Here is a 19,917-nt window from a genome sequence, read left to right as displayed (position 1 = left end):
AGAGTGGCAGAACTTTCCTTAAACGTCATCCGTTTGTCATGTTTTTTTTTTTTTTTTTACGGAGATACAAAAATGGCCAGAGAATCAAAGCAATCTGGTAAAGTCCAAATTCGAAGATATTTCTCAGGACTTCTATCAAATGGAAAGATTTTCTCTCAACCTAACCTCAAAAACCAATCAAATTAAATGCTATGACAGCTGTGGTATTCTGTCATCACGTCAAGCAGTTAATACTTTCAAGCAGTACTTTGCCTGCTACAGTATATCGTTAGCTTGTATTGCTAACGGTAGTTAGCATTTCATTAAACTATTTCGACTTGGTATGTAGGAACTTTGGATTTAATGTAATTTCAAGTTCAGCCACAGGAGGTAAATAAAACTAAAACATACATTTGATCTATGTTTGCTATTTGCTTTGACTTGTTACTGCTAGTGCTTTGAACTGAAAGTTTTGGATGAAACATCACCCCTGTCCTCATTAACCTAACTATTTTTTGAACATTAACATTTTATGCTGCATTTGCATTTACCGTGCACATTTTCGGGACAAGCTAGAATAATAAAACTTGAATCAAAGCAGACATTAAAACAACTTTGTACTTATGAAAAACAATGATGATGTATATGTGGGCTCTGCAGATCCCATCATAACCATTCCCACAGTCCTGTATCTGCCTCTGTTTCTACTAAACTTCAAATCTAAGCTGAAGAAGTTAATGGCTGAGACGATATTGTGAAGCGGGTCAAAGAAAAAGCAAGCTGCAACCGTTTTGTGAGACTCTTTAGCCTAGCATGGTGGTAGCGATGCTCTGGATTCTCCTTTTAAATTCTGGATGTAACATTATCTGCATCCCTCTTAATTGAAATCTAATATAGCGGTGCACCGATTGCAGTTTTTTTGGCCGGTCACTGATTGCCCATCTTTAAAAATTCTGACCCGATGATTCTGATTTTGGCCTATAACAATTTTTTTTTCTGAAATGTCGCTAAATAAAGCAAGAAAGTTGCTGAGTTGGCAAGAGTGAGGCGACTATTGCTAACTGCAGACGTGCAGACGTGACCCGGTGGGCCGGTCTATCAGGTCAAACCTCTCTCATGTGAGAGCAGGAGAGGACAGTGGCTGATTTTCAGACGTTTGCTTATGAAGCTTACAAATAACTAATTCCAAAAGTTCCCCTGAGAGACACTGAGTTTCAAAACACTGCAATTTGAAAAGTGTGGGACTACACAAATTATAATGATTTCACTTCTTGAATTGGTCATTTTGAATCATTTTGGGAAGAAGTTAGTTTTACCTGTATGTGTTGATGTTGCTGAGGGCCACTAACGTCCTAAGTCCACAGATCTGTATCCCAGAGTCTTCCAGATCCAAACAGAAGCTCCTGCCCTCAGCCCCGCCCGCCCTGAGAGCGTTTTGCACTGTGAACACATCTGGCGGGTTGAGGGGAACGCCCCGAAATGTTAGGAGTTCAGGGAGATTTGATGCCAGATGGGTCAGCATTTTGGCACTGGTGTCCGTCCCGCTCTCTTGGTGCGTGAAACTTGCTTCGTAGACGTAGTTGCACGCCTCCAGGATCTGAGCTGAACTCAAATCCCCAAAGCACAGACCTTCCAGGTGTTTCATCACCAAAGCCTGCTTACTGGCAACCATGTCCCTGAAGACCGTTTCCGAGTATGAATGAAGACTCTGTAGCTCTGTCCTGTTGTGGAACAGGAGGCCTGCGGCGATCCGCTGCGTCAGCTCCATCTCCTCCCTCTGTGGTTTCCGTCGGCCTTTGGCTCCCATCTGGAAAGGCAAGGTCTGGAGAAAGGAGTGGTCTGTCACAGTCCTGGGCAGAGACAAACATTGAACTGGGTGAGGGAAATGAAGAAACAGAACTGAAAGTAAAAGGAAAATAATGAGAGATGAAAATAACAGCAGAAGCCTGTGGGCGATAAATTTTTATTTTTATGGCCAGAGTTCCTTGTTACCTTGACAAAGACAAATGGACAGCAGCCATGTAACTCTGAAGGAAAGGATTAGCCCACAACAGGATCCCATCTTCACATTCATCAGACGTTTGTGGGTTTCCTCCCTTTTCTCTGTTCTCTTCCTTCTCTACTTTTTCTATCCCTTTGTTAACTTGTCCTCCTCCCTCCGTCTCCTCTCCTTTGGAGGGCGTCCTTCTCATGAGGGACTGAGAAAGCAGCAGGCCCGTCCTCAAGCTGAAGGCTCTGAGTTGGGTGGAGACAGTTCGTCCTTTGGGAACAACAGATGAGTTGGATTTCACCCCCTCCCAGGCTATAGAGCAAAGCTGGGACAGCAGCTCTGATCTGATGGTGTCCTCGCACACGTTCTCCTCATCCAGTTTCTTCTGTCCCTTCGTCCTCCTTGCTCTTTGGTTACCAGAAGCAGCGCACGCTACCGCTCTGGGCCTTGTGCGATTATTTTTCTGTACTCTCCTCCCCTGAGAATTGCTAGAAATGTCTGTATTTTCCATGGGTTCAACTGTGTTCATTTTATTGGCCTCAGGAAGTGACTCTGTGCTTCCTCTGTCTTTTTCCATTTTCAAGCAGAGCACCTTGTGACAGAGTGCAGTTAATGTTCTTGGTAAGGCAGCCTCGCTTTTGCACTGTTCCAAAGCTGCGCACACCAAGTGGCAGAGAGCCGGGTTCCAGCAGAGGAGGTTCAGGTAGCTGCTGCTTTTTAAGAAGTCCAAAGCAGATTCCCTAAGTCCAGGATCGGAGAAGTATTGGGAGACGTACGTCTCCACGTTCGCTGGAGTGAAGCCGCAGACCTCCAGAAAGCTGTCCGCGCGCCGGAGCAACTGGCTGGCCGTGCCTCTCGGGCGGGTGGCGAGGAGGAGCGTGCAGCCTGGAAGCAGGACCCTCTGAAGGATGCTGGAGAACAGCTGCTTCACCGTGAAGGCCTGGGCTTTGCTGTCTTTTTGCAGCGAGGCTACCAACTCCTTCTTCTGAGTTTGGAGCAGGACTTCGTAGTGCCGCAGCTCGTCAAACCCATCGAAAACGATAAGCACCCGTTTAGGAGCTGCGAGGATCTGAGCGTAAACCCCATCAGGGTCCGCGCAGCGTGGAGCGAAGGAGGACTGACTGAGCAGCAGCGTCTGGAGGCTGTGGACGGGCTCCGTTAAAGCGAGCTGTTTGCCGTCTAATAGAAAGACAAAGTCAAACTGGGGGATGCAGTCTATGGACCAGTCGAGACACAGCTTCTTGATCACGGTTGTTTTCCCCATGCCAGCATTGCCAAACAGCACGTTGTAGCGTTTCCCATTCAGGCTGTCAAAGATCTGAAAAAAAGACAAACACACATTCGTTTAGTCAAAGGAACAAAGTGCCATGGGTCGGTTCTCATTGTTGCAATTGCGCCAGTTGCTCAACTTTTCGTCGTCCCTCTCTGGATGCAGAGTTATTGTGTGATCGGTCAGAATTTGGTAGTCGTGTTTGTTTATGTGAAAAACATTCAGAGAACTCAACTTCCAGGAACAGTTTTTTTATTTTTGGCCCGAGAGCAGGATAGATAGTTTTAAAGAGGAAATGCCAGAGGGTGTGGAAAAGTAAAAATGAGATCTTGCAGCTCGTCAGTCCTTATTTCCTCCTCCTCCAAACTTGTGAGCTTGTAAACAGTCTTTTCTTTCCATATTGTACCTGTCGATGTATTTCAATGCCACTGTAAACTGCGCAAAAACACCACGACACACTGCAAAAAGAGGTTTCCCAGGAGTTTGACTCAGTGTGCTTTGTGGACCTGGAAGGGTGTGTGCGAAAACAAATGTCCCACAACTATGTGACCAAGCGTCGACTGTATGACTTCAGCCTGACCATTCCTGGCTCATAAGGGCGATCTCTTTCTTGTGCCAACTCTACGGTTTTATTTTGCAACTTCCTGAATTTGCTCACACCTAATCCTTGCCGTAGGTGCAGCACGCTTGGGAAATTTATTGCATTTTGCTACCATTTAGATACAATGAATTTATTACTGCTGCATCTCTTAAATCATGTTTCTTGTGAGTCAGCCTGCTGCAAGAGCTCACTCAGGTTTCCAAGCTCTCTCCTGCAGGCTTACTGATCATTTTAAGTTTCAGGTAGGTATTTATTTTTCTGCTAATACTTGCAGAGTCTACTACTGTTACTCATACTTTATCAAATATACTCCAATATGCATAAATGCCCACCGTCTTAGCAGAAGACCTTCTCCTGCTTATCGCCGCTCTTGAGGGTACAGCCAATGAATGGCACTCCTGGATTGGTTGCTTTGTAATCAGCAGCCATTGGCTTCTCAAGTAGCATTGCACTTATGTATTCCAGCACTGCAAGATGTATTTTCTTTAGAATATGTAAATGAAAAAAATACGCAAATTTTCCACTCATCTGGAATTATGTTCCACAGTAAAATCTGCTACGAGGCGAATCTGTGACAGTAGGCTGGATCCCACTACACTTACTTACTTCATTTTTTTAAGCCATAACGTCCAGCTCCTCAATGATATTTCTTTTGTCATGGCCACAATTCACAGTTTTTTTGTTTTTGTTTTGTTTTTTCTAAATTACTAGTCTATAAAAGAAGCACGCTTACCTGACTCTGTCCCATGGAGTTCTTCTGGCGGTCTATGTCTCCAGTTATGATGAGCTCCTTGTCCAGACATCTGTTCGTGTTTTTCCCAGCGCGAGCGATCTCTCTCTGGCTCACACTCACGTTCACGTAATGGGCGTTCATCCTCAGGCCTGCCTCCATATCCTGGCAGACCTGACTCATGTGTATTTTTGACTGCTGGATGTAGTCCTTCACAGCCTCTGCAGAGGAAAAACAAGTGAAGCCAATGCCAATTTATTCAACAAGGCATAATAATTGTGGGGAGCAATGAGAGGAAGTTGCAGAAGCAGACTTACGGGGGATTTCCACAACCACAGGGGACTTTGGCGACTCCTTACATGGGGATACCTCTGAAATGAAATAAGTTGTGTTGTTTTTATGTTGTAGAAAGGTAAAAAAAAAAATGTACCCAGCATGGACTGAGGGTCTGAGAAACACACTCAAGCTTACCGTTTGTGGGGGACAGAGGAGCTGCAGGGGGGGTCGTGACTTTGCTGGCTGTGTCCGACATGGAACCTGGCTGGATTGAACTCATCAGGAAGGGCGCCACTGCACCGTCCGCTACAAACGCAAGAGAAAAATCACACAGACGGATTAATATTTACACAAAGGCACATGAATGTCTCAAGATTAATCCCAAGATTAAGATAAAAAGCAATGCTCACCTGGAGAGAGGGGTGGAACCTGGCGTTTGCGGGTCGGAGAGGGATTAGGAACTGACGGGAAGCAGGATTAGAGAAGACAGCGGTTATTCACTGCAAACAGCTGCCTAACATTCATCTGATGAATTTGAGACGGCTAAAGACAAAAGTATGTTAAAAACATCCACATCTATTATGAATGACAAATGGGATGTTTGCATCAAGCCCATAAAGTGATCATTTTTTACATCTTTTCTTTAAACTTTGGGTGCAGTTGTAAGAAGTTTGTGTTGACATGTACAGTTTCTACTTATGTGTGTAGCTTGTGGTCAAAGTGAGCAACATGCTCTATGACTGGTGAAATCTCTCAGATATTTCCTGTTCAGTTAAGTCAGACGTGTGAAAATCGTAACTGGTATAATATGAATGAAAACCTTATCTAGTGAAAATATCTCTTTGAACTGTCATGTTACTAGGTAATCGGTTCCAGATTTACCAGGGATCGATTTAGAAGGTTAGTGTTTGTGAACATCAGTTTTTAAGCTATGTGACAGATTCCAGATTAGATTTAAGCACAGACTGTGATTTGGCCATTTTAGTACATGAATATGCTTTGAAATAAATTCACTTGCAGCTCTAGTTGCATAGGGTCTTTGTGATTTTCTACGGTGATTTATCCCAATCAGTCCTACCATCAACATGCTTCCATTACCGTTGTTTATGGTGTGTTTTGGTTGATGTGCATTACAATCTTTCCGCCACACAGTATTTAGCCCACAAAGTTCATTGCTGGACTCTTTTTCTCAGATTTGTTGAGTGCTGCATGGATATGTGTTTTGTCAACGTTCTGAGGATCTCGGGTCAGTGGACACTTCTCTGATCAACGTTCTGCTGCCTATCAAAAGAGGCTCGAGCGTGTCTTGGTAGTAGTACTCTTTCTGTTTTGGGATGACAGACTGAACTGCATTCTGTGAAATATCGCTGCTTTAAATGTCTCCAAAGCTTTAGCCCTGACCTGTCTGCTGCATGAGGCTGTTTGCCCTCTAATGTCCTCTAGCAAACGTCTAACGCCTTTTACGGATGAACTGTATTTATAATGGAATTAAATTACACTTGCTTTTGAGTAGGCAACTTCTGAAAGTAAATGTTTGAGATGGAATTTATATTTAAGGGTATAGCAGTACGAAGAGCTATATGTGTACGACACAGTTTTCCATTTATGCATTTTCTTCCACTTCACAGCTGTGCACTGTTTTGTTCTGGTCTATTACATAAGGTCTTTATGTATTGTTGTCACATGACAAAATGTGAAAAACGTTTGAATGGTATCAATGCTTGGGCAGTGCCTGGCAGGTGAATTGAATAATGTTGCTCTACTTGTATGAAGTTTTGCTGGGAAGCCATAAAAGGGTGCGGGTTTGTTGTTATGAAACATTCAAATGAAACATGATCTTATTGTTTTGGCTCTGACTTCTTCTTACATTGCAAGTGATCCAAATTAAAAAACAGCAATCTGTAAGGATAAAAAGCTGAAATTTTTTTGCATGCATTCTACTAATTTGCCTAATCATTTGTGAAAATTATAACAAATATGTGAATATTATCTTTAGGCCTTAGTATTTGCAGCCCTCTGTTGCGCTCTGACCCAACTTTCAGAAACTCTGATCCAGAGGCTCCATTGTTAAAATCCCAGCAATAGACACTCAAGGATATCTTTATATGTTTTTTTTGTCCACATCCTGGCTGGTCAGAAGTGTTTTGGCTACAAATCAGAGATCTATAAATAGATCCACGATGTTGACAATAATGTTCCGGTTCAGTTCTGTGTAAGAGGATCACAGCAAAATGTGAGCAAAATTTACAGCCAGCCAGTGTTGTTTGGCTACGACTAAAACTGAACACCATAAACTTAACTATTGGACCTTACATGCAGGATTATTTCACAGATTTACTCACCGAAGATGTACGTTGGCGTAGCAGCCGTGTTCGGGAGCGGGAGCCTAATAAGCGGAGGCGGGGAGGAGGATAGCTGGACCACCTTATAAGCAGATGGGTCTGGGATTGTGATGAACTGAATGGGAATGGAATTAGCTGACTGAGGCGGGAACATGAGCAGGTTGCCCGGAGGAGTGGTGGGAAGGCATCCCACAGACTCTGCTGGAACTGACACTGCTTCGGCATCTGCAAAACGACACCAGGGTGAGATTGTTACCGTTTTCTACAAACAGGTTTTGTTCAGTGTGGGAGGGCAGAAAGCCTCCCCAGGCTGCAGGCTTATGACAAGAAACAAGGGATTTATATTCCAATTTCAAAACAAAGAAAAAAAAATATGCTAGAGCACTGCACTAAAGGTGCACTGTGATCAGATAAAGTCATCTTTATAAGCTTCAGGGTTATAGAAGCAAAACGTCCATTACCACCTAAAACTGTTAACATCATGCTAACACGTACAACTGAAATAACATAGAGGAAGTCGAGCAGTGGAAGAGTTCTTCTTTTGATTTATCACATCTCAGATCACAAAATAAACTTCCTTTTTCTTTGTCTTCACAACCCAAGTCACATAGAGTAGAAGTCCTTTAAGCCTTCAGTATCCCAGATAAACAACATGTACCTCCTTTGCAGAATAGATGTGACCTGCTCATGTGACCCGTGAAATCTAGGTCACATCAAGTTTTGATGGTTTATTGTGTACGTTCTAAAAACAAAACTGTGGCAGAAACAGTTTTAGTCTTTTGGCTGTGCTGCATAGCGGATATCCATGCACTGAAATTCATGTAGTTCCCTTCAAAATAATTTCAGTTGCTATGAGAAACTCACCATGAATGGCAGGTGGCTCAGCAGTTTCTTCCTGGGTTTTTGGTGGTTCTGTAAAAAACACAGGGGGATTAGCCAGCTGCAGACTAACAAAATAAATCTCCAAATAAATTGTGGTCTAAGTGTGACTGTTGCCACCTGAATTGTCTTTAATAGTAGTTTGGTATCACTTATTTACATCAAATCAAGTGATAGGTTTTTAAGAACATTATTTTTTGCTTAAAACAGAAATTATTCAAAAGAGATGTTCAGCAGAGGTGATTGGAAAAACCCTATGAACTGAGGTAGACAACAGCGAACCAGCAGCAAGTACAACACTCCATCTGGAATGATGTCATTTCCAGAATGAGGACATTCTGGAAATGACATCATTCTGGAAATGACATCATTCCAGATGTCAGAGGAGTATGACCCAACCAATTGAACATGTTCATATCCATGGGATAGGCTGCAGGTGTTAGATAACATCCAAACTTTTGTGTTTGCTTTTACAGTAGACTGACGAGCCTCAGTCTAAGAGGTGTATTTACACAGCTGACAAGATCAACTAGCGTAACTTCATTTATTTTTTTATGGTTAAGAGAACTTAGCAACAGCCTCTTGAAAAAGAGTTTGATACTTGTTAATAGCGTAGATGTTAACATTTAAAGTTTGACTTGTTTTGAAATTGCTAAAATCAGCTAAAGAAGCCTGGCTAAGTACTAGCTGTTAGCCTTTCACCAAGAGAGTTTCTTCACTTCGCAAACTATGATATGAGGTTTGCTAAACTGGAAAGTATTGCTGATTATAAACTAAAGTCATACAATGTAAATTCAAACATTCTGACTTTTATTTTTAACTGTGTTTTAGCTGAAAAATAGTGGAGTTGGTGTGCTTGGCAACCTTGCTAACTGCTACTAGCGATGCAAGCTGAATTTTTTTTTAGCACTGCAGCAACACCTTCAATATAAAAAGTAATGAAGTGTCACATTACAGATTAAGTACATGTAAACTGTCAACAGGAAAAGTATATTATTTGTTTCATAAAATGATTTCAGAATCAGCCTGAATTTATATCAGCCATCCTGTACTGAATAGGACGTTATTTTCATTCACTATGACCAGATAGAAAGATGGTTGCCATCAGTCTACCTGGCGACCGTGATTTTATGGTTATTTTTTTGTAATTGATTAGAAAGTAGGCCACTAAGTTGTTATATCATAAAATTATATAATGACTTAGAGGCCACAGAACGTGGAATTATGCCTAAGTCTGATTCTTACTAGGTCAAGTTTATCCTATTATCAACCAACAGAAGGGCAGAAAAAAATATGGTCGTTGCCCAACTTATTCGTAACATAGTAATCTGAACTTTGGAATAATCTGACTGACTGTAAAGATGATAACTGATTAGAAATAAAACATCAAGATAGACGTAGGGTGTCACCATGCGCAATGAGTCGATTTATTTGACCGTGTGCATGTTTACGTGAACATTTCTCAAAAGACAAAGAATCACAAGCAACCAACGAAATCTGTCACCTGTTGCTTTTTGCCTTTTCACTCTGGAGTCTCCATTGGTGCACTGCGTGGACAGAGCATCTGGAAGAGAGAGATTTAAGATGTAAACGAGCAAACACTACAGACGGGCCTGCTGAACAGCCAAACTTGAGCTCTCTTAACCTCTCTGTCTTTTTCTCTTAGGCTTTATTTTGTCCGATGGCTTCCACTGCTCTCTCTGCTCGTTGTGGTTAGCGGTATCAGAGGCCTCCAGTGCCACAGGAGTGTCACCTGCAGAGCACAGAAGGGGAAGTGTAAAAGTCACCGAAGCGGCTAGCAGACACAGTAGACGGAACGGCTGTTTTTATCATGCCTTTTCAGAAGGGATCTGAAGAAGACGGCTAAGAAGTGTATCGTTTCTAGAGAATTTGGAAGACTCAAAGCGGGAATTGGTGCAAAGGGTGTTTGTTTCTGGCAGCAGCCAGAAACACAAGTGAAAGATAATAACCCTCACAAAAATAATAATAAAATTTTTTATTCCTTATATGAAGTAAAAGACCCCATGGCAGTGTCCATGAAAAACAAAAATTTATTTATGCTTGAGTTCAATATCATATATTGAACTCAATATATGATATATATATATATCATATATATTCAATATATGATATTGAATATATGAGTTCAATATCATATATTGAACTCAACCACATCATAAGAGTTAATGGCTCAATTCTTTTCTTTTTTGGGGGCTTTTTGTTTTTGTTTTTATTTTTTATATACAAGACAATAACCAAAATAGATGCTCACTGTTTCGGGTGATTTCATCAAGGCAGTCAGGCCCCAGATCTTGACTGAAGAGCAGATTTGAGAAACTGAAGATTTGAGAAACTGCAAATAAATAATTATTAATAGAATCATTTTCAAAAATTGGGCAAAATTAATAAGGTAAGCCGCAAAGCGTCAACGTTTACTACTTACGTAAATATTCATCATCCCAGCAATGGTCCGCTATATGACCTGAAACCATAATTTTTGATAATGAGTGTTTTAATGTAAAAAGGAGGAGGCATATTGTAAAACACTGGTGGAAAATAATCAAAACTACAAACCCAAATCCAACAGGCCCGAGGAATCCTGGTCGTTTTCTTGCATCTTGGCATCTAACAACCAAAACACAGAAGTAGTAAGAAAAACACAAAGGCTGATGAGTAAGTCTGCCAATTAAAAACATTACAAAAGACGCTTTAACAGACAGGTTTGGCTGAGCTCATTTTCTCACACGAACTATTTCTGGATGACAACGATGCAATTCTCTACTCATTTTACCGAGTAAACCAGCTCTGCTAACCACCACCAACCAGTGGGACGGGTCTCTTCTTTTTCTTTCTATCTTTGAGAACGGCCATATTGATAAGTAAGAAATATTTCCAACAGAAAATAACTACAGACATACTCAAGCCTCTTCACAAAAAGGTGCAATGCAATTTATGCATTAAAGTGTATTAACTCAGCTTATTATCTGCATTACAGACAAATCTGAACACTTCTGTATGATTGTATTACCACAGCTTGGCCTAATTTCTTACACACCCATTTCTAAGAATTTGCAACCAGACTGAGGATTCATTACCCAGATATGGAGAAAATATGGAGCAGTGGTGGGCCTTCCCAGCAGTCGCCGTGGAGCCTCCCTTACTAAATCAATTGTTTTACACATTGGACATTTTCATATTTCTACATTGGGGTAGACTGAATAGTTGAAATCAGATTATCTTTGTCTCATAAATAATCCGTTTGATGATCTGAAACATTTAAATGTGACAAAAAAGCAAAAGCCAAGGGAGTGTAGTGGGACACAAATGCTTCTTCACAGCACTAAATATGACGACGTTGGCAATGAAGAGGTTAATGAAGGACAGACTGAAAATAAAAAGACTGTGAATCCCCGTTTGGACACTAAAGGATGTTTGGAAAGTCAGCTGGGAATAAAAGAGGAGGCTGGAGCACAAGTAATGACGGGATTCAGGAAAGTACCAAAATTTAAATAAATACAACGGTATTTATTAAATACCAATACATTTTCAATTGTGTCCTACATGCCTAAAATTGCATTGTGGTAAGGCTGCGCCGAAGATCCACCCAGCTGAAATTTGAAAGGCAAATTCTTCATTTTATTGATAAATGAAAAGCGAAAACAACGTCCAACTCTGGCCAAGAATTATTCGGAAGCAGAAACTCACCCCAACTTCAAGAGACCTCGATTGTCTACGGCCACGACTGTGCGCTTATAGGCGTTTGTTTGAAAATATCCGAATGTGCCTATTGGAAACGAAATGAAGCCTCCAGGGTATTTTGTTTTTTTTTCAATTCCTGTTTATCTCGATCTCACCTTGAACTTTGCCTTTCGATTTAGCCAGTACAAAGCCAAAACACACCCACACCCTATAAAGATCACACAGAACAGGTGATCTTTGAAACTTGGATAGAAGACTATAAGGCATGCCAGGACAGGTAAGCTATAAAATGCCAGTCTCAGTTAGTGCCTTATCTATATGGAAATCAAAACCCCCCCCATATTATAGAAAAAAGAAATCCCAGCCAAAACAAAACAATGGCCTGGCATACACAATGACTGATCAGAGGAGAGTCACTTTGTTTTGGTTTTAAGAATATTTTCAGCATTAGTCACCTTTATTTACTAGCAATCAGGCACGAAGAGGACAGAGAGGGGATTAGAGCGAAGATATGTGGCAAAGGAAACACAGAAGGCTGAGTTGAGGTCTGCGACCTCAACCCACTGTGCCACACGATGCCCTAAAGGAGACTCTGTTTAACGACAAAATAACAGCTGCGACGGAAAATGATCACTCTTCTTTAAATGAATGCAAAGACGACATTCAAACGTGAATTTTGTGAAGTTTTAGACACGCTTCATCAAACTGTCTGAGGTTCTCATCATCTTCACCAAACTGCGTATGTGACCTTTTAATATTGGCTAAAAGATGTTGTCTTGTAAGGCAATATGCTTTTTCTTCAACGTACAATTCATTGATGGCACATACAGTTACCCAGAATTCACTGGTGCATGTAGAACTTGGAGTTACCGCCGTTATCTTGAAATCGTGACCAATCTTCTATTGAATATGTAATTTGAAAGCTGCACAAACATTTCGTTAACAGACTTTATGACATAATAAGTCCTCTCTTGAACTTCCCCACCATCACAGACATTTTTGTCCTTTTCATGGACAGCAGCCATCCTGAAAATTAAAACGCAGAAACTTCCCCTGATTGGAATTTAGCAAAGCTTTGCTGCATCTCCTTTTTAAAGAATGATTTATAAAATTCCCTGAGGTGTAAACAGTCCTTAATCATTAAACAAGAGCAGAGGATGAAAATGGACTGGGAATAAAACCATTATGAGGTCAAGCCTGCACATATCCACTTCATCAAAGAGTCACTTTGCATCTTTATGTTGATCTGATTTCTCACAACTAATAAGTCAATAGTAAAAATATACGGAAATGCGTTTGTTGGACATTCTTTTATTTATTTATTTATTTATTTATTTTTTGCTTTTAATATTGGGTTTGAAAGTGGGGGCAGATCATTTTGTGATCAATTTTGCCACCAGCGACGAGCAACTGGAGCAGCCTGGAGCTAACTTATACCTGACATGGCTAACGTTTCATATTCACTTTAACAACAGACCATTCAAAGTAATTTCTTTAATTCTACCCATATTCTTCTGTGAGAAAATGTGCTTATATGACTCCAATAAACAACATCCCACATGAAGTTCAGTCAGAGTTGTTTTTGTTTGTTTTATTGTTTTTTTTATGAGAGTCAACACAAAAAATAGGAAAGAAATGGAAAAATGGTGTAATACAAAAAAAATAATTCTCTCCAGAATGCATGAAAATACTCAACTATACATTTATAGTTATAAATGTATAACTATACATTTGGATACTACTTTTGCCCTTAAAGTATTCAATTGCATTGCATGGATGTAAACATGTGGTCATGGCCTAACAAAGAGACACAATGTAGGCAACAACTTCTAACTTTGCTCACATCTCTAAATTAAAATGTGACAGTGAGGTCAGAAAAAGTATTTGTGGCGTTGGAGAAATGTAGGCAGTACAGACGTGTCACTCTTTTTTTTCCCCCCCCCCATTAAATCTCAACCAAATTTGGTCTTCATGTCCAGCAACCCAGAGACGTCATTAGCAGAGATGTTGTTCATCAAAAGCAAGGGGTTTTACCTGACAGCCCAGTCCAGCATGGCTCTGAATTTAGCATCACGTTTGTTTACTCACACGACATATTAATGTCAAAAGCAGGAAGTGAAAACAGGCTTTATTTACATCTCCCTCTACCTTCTGCTTCTCATTGATTAGCGTGAAATATTATTTTCAAATCAAAGAATATGTGCATGTTTATCCAATTTCGGGACTTGCGTGTACTTTTATTTTTTATTTTTTAAATTTGCGTAGCAATAAAACCCGTTGCCAGTGTGTGAAGAGCTACACATCAACTCCAAATGTGGGTTTGCAGATTGTTGGACAGTCAAACTCTTAATAGTTTAGGGGCAAAAGTCGCATCTGTTTGCTCGTATCAGCCATGCGCCTTCATAAAGAGCAGAGCTAAATCCTTAAAAGGGAAAGTCCAAAACTTTCTGTGCACACTCAACTTACTAGATACGCGCAAGTTTGCGACCGCCATGTTATAGTTTCACCTTGACTGTGTTGTAACGAGAAAACACAGGTGGTCTCTGAATTTCCCATCATCCCGCATGGGCAGAATAATTTGTTTTACATTTTTATTTCTTATGTTTGTTTTATTCTATTTTGTTTTGTTTGTTTTCTTGATTGTCTTTTCAGTCTGTTCGAAATAAATAAATAAATAAATAAATAAATAAATAAAATCTTTCATCGACCAGCAATTCAATTGTTGTTGCTTCTGTGCATGCCAGAGTGAGGATTTGATTACATACATGCGCAATAGAGTCCGCATTTTAGTGCTTCTGGATTTAAAGTTAAACAGGCTTAACAATAAAATAAATGATGGCTATGCATTTAGGATTATTCGAGGTAAAAAAAAAATAAAAAATAAATAAATAAATAAATAAATAAATAAATACAAACTTCTGAAATTAATGTGATCATTATAATCACCAAATAGCTTAAGTCACGCAAAAATATTTTCCTCTTTATTACCCCCCAAAAATTAGCATAAAATATTTACGTCTTATGCATAGACCCCTAACTATGCGTAAGCACGTTGAAAATGCGCACCCAACCTGTCCCGTTATATGAAGGACAAAGAATTTACCTGTCGAGTCTCCCTGGACGCTGCTCAGGACCTCGGAACTCTCTCGTGTATTTTGCTGCATTTTCTTCTATGTTGTGGCATATTTCATGCCACACATCACATCAAACGCTCCAGACAGCCTATCCTATCCTCGGATAACCCGCAGCCCCACTGCGTATAGGCGCAACAGCATCTGCCAGTTGAATGGGCTTTTGCTTTCACTTTTACCAGGACGCCAAGCTGCGGGGCTTGGTTTGCACCACGGTGGGCCAAGACCGCATCGTCTGCGTGCACATGCATAACCGTACTTTCGTTTTTATGTCTCAGACAAGAGGCAACAGAACTCAAGAAATAAAAGAAATGAATAATAATAACTCTCTAGAAAGAAAATCATGGTGCAGCTATACTTTAATTTGCCGTTGAAAACAGGTTTGGTATATGCATACATCAGCACCGAGTCTAATAAACCTGAGGGAAAAACAAACAAAGCTGCCACACCTCCCTCTGTCGATTAACTGCACACAGTGCTGTGAGAAAACATTTGTCCTCTTTCTTCTGTTTAGTTTTTTTCTCACCCCATAAAACAAACTTTAACAGACAAAGATACCGAGGAAAATAACAGGTAACGCTCAGATTATTATCTTTATTTATTAAAATTACAACTTAACTTTTTGCCCTCCTTTGTTAATCATTTACTGTAAATAGATTTTGGTTTTAATTTCAATGGCCTGGCTTGATTACCTGTGCAACCGGTAGAATTGTAAAAAGCTCAAATCAAGCTAAAAGTTCACATTAGTCCCCAAGTCTATAGTGAAACTCAAGTCATTGTTGTCCTTTATTGTGGAAAGAGTTACAAATCCTTTTTTTAAATTATTATTTTAAGTACAGTGAGACCCAACATTCCAGAACAAAGACATCATCACACTGGCAGCTAAAAACCTTGGGGGCAGGATATCAGGCAGGATACAATGGCTATCTCTTTTCGGTGTTATTGTCAAACACACCTCGGCTTTCCCCGAGGTAAAACGGTGTTCTGAAACAAAACAGAAAGTCTATCACTGAATGGCTGAAAAAAAATGTTAATGGAAATAATGAAGAGCTTGGATTGGCTGCGTCAATGTCTTACTTAAATCCACTTAAGATGATGTGGAACGACCTTGGAAAAGACAGCTCCTGCTCAAAATCCCTGCAACATGTTTGAAAACAATTCTGAAAGGGACTCCTCGAGTGTGTAAATCATCCACTGTCTGCTCCCACAAAGCAGCCATTGCTATGAATTGGATTGCTAAATATCTTTCTGATAACACCTGTTATTTGTAAAGCCTATAAAAACTATTCCTCTGCCCCCTTGGCCGTTTTACCCATTTCATTGGTTTTAAAAAATCAGTCATGATCAAATTTGGCTTAGGTGACAAAAAATACAATAACACATTTAATGTCAAAGTGAAAACTAATTTTTGCAAAAATAATAACATACAGTTATGTAATGTGAAACATGTGATTGCATAAGCATCCACTCCATTGGCAATGACTGACCTAATTTAACAGAGGTCCAACCAGTCAGTGCTAGTAGAGTAAAGGATATCGCCAAAATGCAGTGACTGTATCTCAAGTCATTCTAGGTAAAGACGCCTGTCCACTCACTGGTTAATCAGCATTCCTGGCTACAATTATGGCATGAATGCAAAACAACAACAAGAAAATCTGAGAAAATGTTATTGAGAAGTATTAGTCACGGTAAAGATACCAAAACAAATTTCTACGGCACTGAACATCCCCTGGAGTTCAATTTAATCCATCATCCAGAAGTTGTAGGAATATGGCCGACTAAGACTGAGATTATTTAACTAATTGTATTGCAATGTTTCATTTCATGTTACATGGCAACACGCTTAAAAACATGGCTTAAAACTGGGAAACATCTAAAGGTTTTAACGACTATTAATCATAAATAACTGTCTTATTTCTTCTCGATACAGTGGTGCCAATGTTTGAACTCCTAAAATCATATTTCTTGCAAGAAACCCAACAACACACACAGTTCATCTGACCTAAAATAACACTAAGCAGCACAGGTGTTGCGCGGAAAGTACCTACCCTGCTTGCTCACCAAAGATAACAACTCCCTATATGGGTAGGATCACCCAAACTAATACCGGTTCACCTTTAGCAGCGTCCTTTTTGCCTCTAAGCTCTTAATGTTTACAACAGTGCTGAAAACATCTTTATCATTTATTTGTGTACAACAAAATGTGCAATTGAGAATAAATAAAACCACAGCAGGAGACTTATGGGAAAGCTGATTGTATCCACATTACTGAGTTGCATGCCGGAAATATTTGATGAGCCAAAACTATTTGGACTTTGTCCCCTGCAAAAACCCGGTTTAGTGAAAAGTGTTAATAGGTTTTACAAAATCCGGATTTGCTATGGTTAAAATCTAAGAGTTGATATCATGTGCTTTTTTTTTTTTTTTTTTTTTTTTTTTAAACTGTCCTCAGAAGACCTTTCCTAAAACGCCACTGGCTTTGATAAAACCTTGCAGTACTTCCCTACAATCGTTTAATTCAGAAAGTCTGCTTTGAATCACAGATTATCCAAGAGCTGAATAAAACTGAAAGGGATCTAAGAAGTCATAGCCCACCACTCGCTGACACAAGTTGAAACTGAAAGTAAACTCTACCATCCCCACAAGGCGTTCACCAAAAATAAACTGCCTGGCAGATTAACAAGTCAACAGAAGGCAGACTTTCGGTTCTGGATAAAAGGAGGGGGGGAAATGGAAAGTACCTATATACCCAAGAGGAGAAGAAAAAAAAAAGCTCTCCAACAAGTAATAGAATATTTGCTTTTACAGAAAACTCCTGGTTTTCCACTTAAATAAGATCAAGAGCACAGAGAATAGAGGATTGCAGGATCTAGCCATACTAACACTGGAATGTTAAAATCGAAACCACTTTTTTCAGGATTCGAAACGTTGAAACTCTCAGCTGTCCCATTTACCTGTAATTTGAACCCAAATACTTTAAATGATGATGATGAACAAACTTACCACAATGTAAATCCGTCTTTTCTTGGAATTCTCCATCTTGGTTATACATTTCTGCATCTTCTAGGTAATCTGTAAATCCTTCTGCGAGACTATAGTGAGAGGCATTTTGCAGAACAGTTCTGCTGTCTTCAGGCACATCTGAATGGAGCAGGTCCCTGAAAGTGGCTTCAGACAGTCCTGACTGTGTTCCACATTGTTGATATGGTGCATCTGGTGTGAAACAGACCAGGTCATCCACTTTGTCTGAAGTCTTGCCAACTGGACACAGAACGTCGAATTGGCCCTCCAGTATTTGGGTGATGTATCCCGCCTCTGTTGCTTCGCAGGCTTCAACAGGTGAGGCGTTTCTTGTCGCTCCAAGGATCCTGAAGTCGTCCGCGTTGAACACAGCAACCCCGCTGAGGGTAGAGAAGTGAAGCCCTTCTCGTTCTGACTTGCCTGCGTCTGTGTCACACGCAAAGCTCAGCTCTTCACACTCAAAGTCGCCAACGCAGGTGTCAAGTGAACTGCAAGCGGCTGCAAGCTCCATTTCCTCCTCCTTGTCCAAAACGACACTCTGGGCTTCACCCTCCAGCATCATCCTGTCGCTTATTGAGCAGCTGCTTGGCCCACAGGGCAGCAGGGTCTGCAACATCCCTCTCCCTCTGTCCCAGTTCTGCCACAGAGGAACAGCTATCCTCCTGGCCGATTCCTCTAGCTGCTGTAACCACACCTCCTCACTTTCCTCATTCCCCATGTTTATGCTTTCATTATCACTAGGAGGCTCACTCCTTGCACCGCTCAGCAGTTCTGCTTTTTCATCACTGGATCTGAGAGTGCAGTCATAGGAAAGAGGGTCTTGGTTGAAGTAGGACATGTCCATTAGAACTTCTTCCAATAAATCCTGCATTTCCTCCTGATTTTGCTGCAGAATTTCATGTTGGAGCCACTTGTTCTTCTCCAGGGTAAATCTTGTGCTGTTTGGTTCCTCTATTAATGAGACCGATTCTGTTTGTTCCACATTGTGGTCACCAGCGAGAGATTTCGATCCGCTTGTTCTCACTCGGCTCATCGGTTCTTGGTTGAGGTCCAACTGAGCCACGGATCCTGGAGTGTTTAAGTCCTCATCCAGCTCGACGCATCCTGGTTTGCTCGTGAATTTAGGCACAATGCCATCATTGAGCCAGTGCAGATTCAAACTGTTCCTGTATGCCTCCGAGATGATCCCCTCTTCCACCAGACCCTCCAGCAGAGCGTGAACCTCACCGGGCAGCGCCACGGTGAGGACCGACCTCACCTGGTTCAGGACCTCGGCGAACTGAGCCATGATGTGGACACCGGCCGCCAAGGCATCCAGCTCCAGTTAGTGAGATGCCATCTGATCAAGACGATAGATTTCGTATGTATTTTTTTTTAAAGGGACACTGCTTTTGTCCAGGAGGAGGTTTCAAATCGAGTGGGGGTGGTGTTTCATGGTTGGAGTGGGAGGTCTGCTTCAGAACCGACGGGAATGCATGCACCAGACTGGAGGTGGCAACGTCATACGCGGTATTAATAGTAGTTGGAAGTGAAATTTTGTAAAGCTTGCACAACTGTGAAGTCAGGAGCCATTTCTCATTTACTTTATGTAAAGTTTATTTATTTTTTGCTTTACAAAAAAACAAAAAAAAATCTAAATGACTTGAATAGGAATTAGTTTCAGAAATATTTCTGATATTTTGCTGTTTTTTTTTTTGTCATTTAAAAATAAAAGACCAAAAACAGATATTCTTTGATGCAGAAGGATACTAAATACTGAAATCATCACAGTAGTTTATTATTTGCATTGTTGCAACATGCAACATGAAAACACAGTCAGCTGATTCAATACTATCTCTTCCACCCAAGGACTTTCACACAATGCAAGAGGATGTAGTCTGGGGCAACACTTCCCTTAAATATTCAATCTCCAGACATAACCTGCTATGTAAGCTGTGGGTTTTATACACGGATTTGTCAATAATTCCACATAGGCAGTTCTTTTCTCTTAAGCGCGCTT

At 40.7% G+C, this 19,917-nt stretch overlaps 1 protein-coding gene across 2 annotated transcripts; it reads right to left on the bottom strand.

Moving 5' to 3' along the window:
• Positions 1 to 41: 41 nt before the first annotated feature.
• On the bottom strand, positions 42 to 19,283 carry LOC103151826 (uncharacterized). 2 transcript variants are annotated; one of them, XM_007572063.2, is made up of 14 exons: positions 17,901 to 19,283; positions 10,642 to 10,692; positions 10,511 to 10,549; positions 10,340 to 10,420; positions 9,713 to 9,820; positions 9,572 to 9,631; positions 8,053 to 8,100; positions 7,189 to 7,413; positions 5,257 to 5,307; positions 5,042 to 5,152; positions 4,888 to 4,941; positions 4,574 to 4,791; positions 1,972 to 3,287; positions 42 to 1,829 (listed from the first exon to the last, which is right to left on the bottom strand). In XM_007572063.2, exons 1-14 carry the CDS (start codon positions 19,204 to 19,206, stop codon positions 1,292 to 1,294), a joined length of 4,206 nt encoding a protein of 1,401 aa, XP_007572125.1. In that variant the 5' UTR covers positions 19,207 to 19,283; the 3' UTR covers positions 42 to 1,291. The 2 variants fall into 2 exon arrangements, with proteins under 2 accessions (XP_007572125.1, XP_016537250.1); XM_016681764.1 differs by lacking the exon at positions 17,901 to 19,283 and adding an exon at positions 14,870 to 15,163.
• Between the last annotated feature and the right edge of the window lie 634 nt (positions 19,284 to 19,917).

This window comes from Poecilia formosa, unplaced genomic scaffold (assembly GCF_000485575.1).
Source record: "Poecilia formosa unplaced genomic scaffold, Poecilia_formosa-5.1.2 Scaffold293, whole genome shotgun sequence".
Classification (NCBI taxonomy): domain Eukaryota; kingdom Metazoa; phylum Chordata; class Actinopteri; order Cyprinodontiformes; family Poeciliidae; genus Poecilia; species Poecilia formosa.
This window is presented reverse-complemented; position numbering and strand designations above follow the sequence as displayed.